Source organism: Lathyrus oleraceus, chromosome 3, assembly GCF_024323335.1.
Source record: "Lathyrus oleraceus cultivar Zhongwan6 chromosome 3, CAAS_Psat_ZW6_1.0, whole genome shotgun sequence".
Lineage (NCBI taxonomy): Eukaryota > Viridiplantae > Streptophyta > Magnoliopsida > Fabales > Fabaceae > Lathyrus > Lathyrus oleraceus.
Genome location: NC_066581.1, coordinates 457,026,979 through 457,035,537, shown reverse-complemented (window position 1 = coordinate 457,035,537; position 8,559 = coordinate 457,026,979). Strand labels below are relative to the sequence as shown.

Below are 8,559 nucleotides of genomic sequence, written 5' to 3'. Positions count from 1 at the left end.
GATGTGCCAATTATTGAAGTTCATGTTTTTCACAAAACTTCAAACCATGTTTTCCTAACTACTGAACCAGACCCAGAACCACCGCCGGATGAATCATTGCATGCTAATGTTAGCACGAGTGACATGCCAATTATTGGAGTTCATGATTTTCATAACGCTTCATCAAACCATGTTAGTAAACCAGTTCCAGTTACATCGCATCCCATTCCTACTAATATCCCACTTCCACAAACATCAAACCATGATTTTCCCGCACCAAGTCCACGTCATGCTTTTCCGAGTTCTAGAAAGATCAAGTTTGGAGTTTAACATGGTGAAATCCACTCTCTAGATTATAATGTGGTGAACCTGTTTGTCTAAATAAATGTCAACAATAATGCAATTGGAATCCTATACAATATAATAAAACAGCTATATTAATTGGCATTCTATCACTATATTCACTTCACTTTTATTTTTATCAACATGAATCTCTTTTCATCTATGAGCTTGCTTGTACATGAAATATGTCTCGTACCTATATGTTACAGGCCATCAATAGTCAAATCTAAGTTAATCTTGTTTTATATACACCCACTGTAGCTCAAGCTTGCAGCGTTTTATTGGAAAACAACTAGTGTTTGAATAGACAATTGTGTATAATTCGGATATTTGACTTAAGGTTTTCTTTTCTTGGGGATACTGCTGTCATTAAATTTCAATCACCGTTAATATTACCTGATTCTCCTTCATTGAAGGGAGTAGGAATAAGAGGGTACCAGACAAATTTCCTATTTGACTCCTTTTCAAATTCTTGAGAATATTTAATGGTCCAAGAGATTGTGAAGGTAGAATTTGCTGTGATATGATCCTTCATCCTTATGTCCAGAAACTCAGCAGGCTCCTTTCTGTAATAGTTTATCTTATGAAGTCGCACACCAACGATGGCTCGTCACAATCCTTGAAATTCAAACTAATATTCAGATCGAACACGACTCTAAAACAAATTCTCCTAAATGACCATTCAACGATACTTATCTAAACAAGTACATATAATATGAGTGACCAAATAACCGTTATAGCAAAAACATAACTGATTTAGTGGATGTAGCATTGATAGGGATAAAGAATACACCTGGTCACTTCAAAGTGTGGGGTGCAACGTCAAAATCTTCCCTATCACAGCCCACAAATAAAGCAGTAATCCATGAGCAGCTGACAGCTCAATCACCACTCACATCACAAGACCTTAAATGTACAAACCAACATAGAGATAAATACCAATCAATCAAGCCCATCTGAAACATTAAATTGAATGGAAACCCTAAAAACTCTTCATTTGTAGTGTTCCACAAGCTCCTATATGCAACCATATCAAGACCCAGCCCCATTTCAGATCAAAACAAACTCATGAGGACTTTAATAGTTCAAATACAAAGCATCAATAAATAGATAACCAAAATAATTGACAGCATGAAATGAAATCAGAAACCCCATGTCTCCTCCACCAGCAAAACCTAGATTCAAGAAAATGTTGCAACCCTGTCACAACAAGAACACTAATAGAAACCCAAAGTTAAGAGAAATAAAAATAGTATTATTGATTAGAAAACTAGTTGTATTACAAAAGAAAAACTCTGTAACCCCAGAGTTATTGCTCCCAAGAGAAGAGTGATACTCCCCCTGCCCAACCTATAATGTTCTAACCGAGAATTACCAGAATGATTCCCTAATAAGGTATTTTGGCACAATTCTTTTTGACTCCTCTACATAAATACATTATTATTTTAAATTTCTTTACCCAAACAATCTGTTAGGTTTTCGATTAATAATCTGGAATAACAAACTGGAACCAAGAACTATAAGATACCAGAAAAATCGGGTCTGCAACATTGAGAAGATGCATGTCAATAATCACAAGCTAAGACAAGGATTGAACTCTGATATATCTGCTGAACTAAGAGACAGCATGCCAATTTCTAATTCCATCTCATCTACTCAATTGATTAATGTAGCTCTTTCATGCTTTCATATTATAATGTTGCTTCACTGAGTATCTGTCAGGTGAACAATATTTGATCAGCTAAAGACTAAGGTAACTATGTAAATAAGAACACAAACCATATAATGAGCTTTGACATTTACTGGTTATCAATAGTATCTTGAAACTGAGTTGTCTTATCTAAGCATGTCAGAATAAAAAAGAGGCTCTACCTGCATATATGCTGATAAAGTTTTTAAGAATTATACTTTAGGCCCATCAATTGCAGGCAGAACTGAGGAATGATTAGCAATGGCAACCCCGTGAGTTTCTAAGCTGACAGAAGGGGCTTCAACATGTAGTACTAGTATCATTGACATATAACTGCTTTTGTATAAATAACCGTTGGGCTCCAGCAACATAATTATGTGCTTGCAACAGCAAAAGGAAAAATCGGTCACTTGCCGAATTGTTAGGATACAACTTCATCATAAAGCGCAGTGTGGAACCACTTCTTCAGTAAGCACCTTAACTATTTTCAGAACAGTGGAAATTCAATTCAGATATACCAACACCCATATAGTAAGCAAAAGTAACCGAAGGGAAACAATGTCAATGTGGTGGCTTGAGGTCTCACAGGGTTGGTGTTTGACACACAAGAGTATCTGTCAGGTGAACAATATTTGATCAGCTAAAGTAACTATATAATTAAGAACATAAACCATATAACGAGTTTGACATTTACTGGTTATCAATAGTATCTTGAAACTGAGTTGTCTTATCTAAGCATGTCAGAATAAAAAAGAGGCTCTACCTGCATATATGCTGCAGAAACACAGGTCCATCAATTGCAGGCAAAATTGGGGATTGATTAGCAATGGCAACCTCGTGAATTCCTCAGCTGACAGAAGGGGCACTTATCAACTGCTTTTGCATAAATGACCGTTGGACTCCAGCAAAACAATTATTTGCATGCAACAGTGAAGGAAAAATCGGTCACTTGCCAAATTGTTAGGATACAACTTCATTTATAAAGAAACAGAGTAGAACCATTTCTTCAGTAAGCACCTTAACTATTTACGGAACCGCGGAAATGGTTGAGCAAGATGTTTAAATCAGTTTATAGTTGCATTGAGTAAGTTTAGATGATACTAAATCAATCCCTCACCTTTTTTGTAACAATCAAATATTCAACTCTTCTCCAAATATGATAAGTATCTGCCACATACAAGCCATGTCAGAAAGTCAATTAAGTGGCAACAAGACTCCATCCTGGAGCTTTCTTGAGTTTCTCTTCTTTCATCGTCTTCCTCAGTCTCAAAACTTCTTGCCATTGTCCAGCCTCTGCGTACATGTTCGACAAAGCAACACGAGCTCCATGATTATGAGGTTCTAGAGTAAGAATTTCTTTCACTACTCTTTCAGCAACCTCAGTGTTTCCATTATTCTTGCTAGCTGCCAGCAAAGATCCCAAAATAACCACATCAGGTTTCCACGGCATCCTTTTTATCATTTCCTCTGCCTCCAACAACTTACCTCCTCTCCCAAGAAGATCAACCATGCACCCATAGTGCTCAATCTTCGGTTCAATTCCATGCACATCCTTCATTGAGCAAAACACTTCGCGACCGACACCAATCAAACCTGCATGACAACACGCAGATAAAACCCCAATGAATGTAACATCATTAGGAACAACAACCCCATCCTTTTTCATACTCTCAAATAAACTAATAGCATCTTCAACGTGTCCATGAGAAGCTAAACCGCATATCATAGCATTCCAAGTAACAACATTCCTCTCAAGCATTTCATCAAACAACTTCCTTGCGGTCAAAATTGACCCATTCTTGGCGTACATATAAACCAATGCCGTCCCAAGAATAACGCCCACTTCAACCCCTTTCACTCTCATAAACTCATGAATCCTTTCCCCAAGCTCGAGACATCCAGACCGCGCACAAGCCGACAATACTGAAGCCAAGGTAGCACCATTAGGCTCAAACCCAAGAGCAATCATCCCCTCGAAAAGATCCAAAGCCTCGTTGTGACAAAAATTCTGAGCATACCCACAAATCATGGTGGTCCAAAGACTCAAATTTTTCATCAGAATTTCATCAAACACATGACGGGCATCAACCAAATCACCAGAAACAGAATAACCTCGCACCAAACCGTTAGCGACGTGAGAATCTAAGTCGAGCCCGAATTTAAGCACGTGTGTGTGGACCTGTTTACAAGGTAGCAAGGGATTGGAGAGTGAAGAACAAGCTTTGAGGAGAAAAGGAAAAGTGTGTTTACCTGGCAAGACACCAAGTGTACGCATAGAGATGTAAAGGGAGATAGAATTGTGGGGATGTTGTTGGGCGCGGATGAGAGTGTTCCACATGAAGGAATTGGGTTTGTGTATAGAAGAGAAGATTCTGGAAGCGTGAGTGAGGTTTCCAAAAGGGGAAAGTGCGAATGAGGAGAATAAACGGCTTGCAGCGAAATCATCGTTGATGCGAGATGAAACGATCATTTGGGCGTGAACCTGTTTGAGGTGTTCTATGGTGGTGGAATTGTCGGCGAGGAATGTTAGGGAAGGAGGAGAGAACGTAACAGTTGAAAGGGTGCGATGTTTAAGAAGGATTGCAGTTTTGGCGGCAACATTTGAAGCAGTCGTGCTCATTGATGACAACAATCGTTAGTGCAGTGTTATGTAAAATGTAAACAAACACAAACACTACATTAAGTTTTTTGTCCTATAACTAGACTTCTGATCTCTGTCATCTTTATATTTGAGTTTCATAGTTTTCTATAATTCAGTTATATTGTATAAAATTATAGATCTAATGCATTTTTTATCTATTAACTTAATTTAAGATTTTATTTTAATCTTTTATTTAATAAGCGAGTATTTTAAGTCTTTTAAATCTCGTTTCGTTAACTACATTGATATTTTTGTCAAAAACAATTGTATATATGTTGCACTCCAATTAGTATTAGTTTAGTTGACATGAAATTGTTTTATTTGATATGGAATATTTCTTTCATTAAGCATCAATTTATAATTAAAAGACAAGAGAAAACGAAATATTTGTTTTCCTTTAAGATGAAACATTTCATTCTCTAACTCTTTTCACTTTCATTTCCAAACACGAGAGAAGAAGACCACTACGTTGGAAGAGAAACAAAACCCATAATACTAATAGCTGAAGAGAAACGAACTGCATTCGAAGTGAAGAAGAAGATACGAAGACGAAGACGAAAAAGCTTTAATATTCAATGACTTCAGTTTCGGAAGAAGCTGAAGAGCTTCAAGATTCCATCACCGGTCACATCTCTAAATCATTAAGCCAAACAATATCGGGATGACTTATTATTATTATTGGTAGTTTGATACCCAACATTTGTTTTACCCATCATTTATACTCTCTCTCACATTTTCACGCGTCTTTCATTTTCTTCATTTTCTATGGGTTCAGAGACAACCAAAATCAACATGGTTCAGAGACTCGCATACCAAAAGATGTTGGGTGGGAATATGAAAGTAGAAAAACAGTTTAGAGCGAGGTGAATATACCCTTATTAAAAAATTCAATCAAATTTTGAATATCATAGATTTTTTTAAAGTGTGCGCGGAAGGTTTGAAGCGAAAATATGAAAATTATACTTTTTAAAACTTGATCACGGTAACACTAAATCAATCTACAAATACCAATGATGGTTTTTGTGATGACACACAAAGGTATATTATTGATTCAATTGTATATTTCACAAGATGTGATTATACAATTATTCATTTACAATAGATTCTAACCTCAATTATTTCTCACTTTTAATCACTAATGCTAGATTAGGCACCAATCCTAACAAAAACCAAGCTTACATAATATATCACTACCAATTGAATAAACGATAAAACTACGCTAGAATTGAAATACCAAAGCATGCAAATCTTACGAAAATTAAATGCAAGAGTAAGGGAGAGAGATGACACCGGGATTTATAGTGCTTCATCGTTCGTCCTCGCTTTGCCTACGTGCATTCTTCAATGGTTTTCCATTGGAACATGCATTGTTTCTTTTTATTTGACAAATATTTGCAAAAGTTCATACAACCACCTATCCACAATAATATTGAGAAAAGTAAATATTATATCATGATCTTGACTTGGATACAGCGTAATGTCAAACTCTTTTGTGTAATATTTACTCAATTAACGCTTCTTGAATATTCTAATATTACCAATCTGCTCCAAACCTTCGTGTGTATCAATCCCTTGATCCTATCGATTCCTTGAGCAATGAATTGTCAGAAGATTTGAGAAAAACTCCACCTTATCCGTAGTCTTCCACACAGTCACTACCAAGACAAACTGGAGAGAATAACCTCCTTCTTTTTACTAGAATTTGTCAACACCAATGACAACAACGTCAATCTTGCAAGCTACCTAAAAATCTCAATCAATTCTTCAAAAATGATTAGTTTCAAGACCACGTATCCTTCAATCAATTATAAATATCTTGTTTTCAAGTCTAGAATCAAACTGAAGTTGAAGATGGAAGAGTGTCGTTGCAAGAGCTTTGAACTTTAAAAAACAGAGGGTGTTGATTTTTCACAAAATCACACAAAAATGGTTATGGATTTTTTTATTCGTTACATGAAAAATGATTACAAAAAGGTTTTATATGTGCCTGAGATTAAGCACAAAATATTGTTGAAAAAGTTAGTTAAATTCGAATCAAAAGCAATACATGGTTTGAGTCAAAGAACAAGTGAAGTGGAATAAGAAAAATAGAGTTTTGGCTCATTTTTCAGTTAATTTGAATCAAGAGCAATGTCTGATTTGAATCAAATATGGAATCTTGCTTTGCAGGTGATGTGCTTTTAACAAGGACATTAACTTTTGATGATGATAACTAAAGTATTATGATAAGTCAAGCATAAACGATTAAACAGATAAAGATGCAAACTTATCTTTAGGGTTTGATAAACTTGACGATATGATGATGGCAAACAAAGAATAATCTAAAGCCTCATCTTAAAGTCATTCAAGCATGTATCAACATAAAGAAAAGTATCCGACAAAGGCTTGAAGTAATATATGGTGATCTCATAACTTAGTATTAGTGATCTCCTATTTTAGTAATGAGTGAATGATTGTAAGTTAAAAAGACTTTATCGTAAAAGTATAAGGCTAAAAGCACACACACTCTAAAACATATTTCAAAATATTTTATCAAAGAAAACATCTTGAAAAATGTCTTGAAATTATGCCAAATGACTTGGGAGCTGTTAAAATAGTTAGAGGGAATATTTTAGCTTATCTAATTGACTAAGTCATTTGTCTAATCAATTAGATTAGTTCAAACTTACGCAATAAGAATTTTAAACAGTGCCTTAATGATGTGCAACGACTAGATATATTTTCCTTCCATTCATGGTGTTGGTGTAAGCCCTAGAGGCCAATACTTTTGGTACTTGTATCGAATTATTTATTAATAATAAAAAGGCATTTTCTTTATTATGGTTGATTAATAAAGTCCCTGGAATAGATAGTCCGTTTAATGTATTAAGTGTGACTTAATCATGAGAACACATTAAACATAAGGACACTATTCTTAAAGTATCCGTAGTCGAGCTTTAATGTGAAGTGGGATAACATTAAAGCATTAAGAGTATTATGTTTGTAGACTGATGATCACATCCCATGGATCATGGATAAAGAGTTATCAAGTCTTAAACATAGGTATGAATATTAGGAGTAATATTTATACCGGATAGACCCGCTATGAGAATACTATATAGAAAGTTATGCAAAGTGTCATAAGTTATTCTCATGGTGATAATAGTGTATACCACTCTTCGACCTGAAACCCCTATGGATCCTAGATGTAGAGTCGAGTGCTTTATTGCTGATCCAACGTTGTCCGTAACTGGATAACCATAAAGACAGTTGATGGGTACTCCACGAAGCATGCTGAGGGACATGAGTGTCCTAGATGGAATTTGTCAATCCTACGTAACAGGATAAATGTCTATGGGCCCAATATTGAACTGGACAAGGGTGACACGGTCTATACCTTGTGTTCAATATAGACATAAGGGCAAAGGGGTAATTATACACATAATTATTATCACAGGAGGTTTTGTCAGATCACATGACATTTTCGTGACTTGGGTAGCAGTGATGTGTTGCTAGATACCGCTCACTGTTTATTATGTTAAATGCGTGATTTAATATAATTGTCAACGCCGCGAAAACCTATAGGGTCACACACAAAGGACGGATTGATGAGAGATAGAGTAACTAAGGAACACCGTAAGGTACGGTGCACTTAAGTGGGAGACGAAATATGGTAAGGTACCAAATACTTAAGTGATTTTGGGCATATTATAAGATATGGGCCAAAATACACTTAAGTGGGCTTTTTAGCTTGAAGCCCACACAAGTGGTTCTATAAATAGAACCCCTTGGGTAGAAGCATTGTCACTCCAATCCACTCAGACAGAAATTCAAGTAGAGACTTGGAATTTTGTTTTCCTCTTTCTCTCACTCAAAACCTTCATTCATAACAGCTAGCACTGCGATTGAAGGAATCCGTTCGTGTGGA

At 35.9% G+C, this 8,559-nt stretch overlaps 1 protein-coding gene across 2 annotated transcripts; it reads right to left on the bottom strand.

Annotated features, from left to right (window-relative positions):
• Positions 1-213: 213 nt before the first annotated feature.
• LOC127128157 (pentatricopeptide repeat-containing protein At5g06540) lies at positions 214-4,720 on the bottom strand. Of its 2 annotated transcripts, XM_051057404.1 has the most exons (4): positions 2,775-4,720; positions 2,194-2,625; positions 1,850-2,036; positions 214-1,496 (listed from the first exon to the last, which is right to left on the bottom strand). In XM_051057404.1, exon 1 carries the CDS (start codon positions 4,629-4,631, stop codon positions 3,210-3,212), a length of 1,422 nt encoding a protein of 473 aa, XP_050913361.1. In that variant the 5' UTR covers positions 4,632-4,720; the 3' UTR covers positions 214-1,496; positions 1,850-2,036; positions 2,194-2,625; positions 2,775-3,209. The 2 variants fall into 2 exon arrangements, with proteins under 2 accessions (XP_050913361.1, XP_050913360.1); XM_051057403.1 differs by lacking the exon at positions 214-1,496 and having other exon boundaries at positions 1,556-2,036.
• Between the last annotated feature and the right edge of the window lie 3,839 nt (positions 4,721-8,559).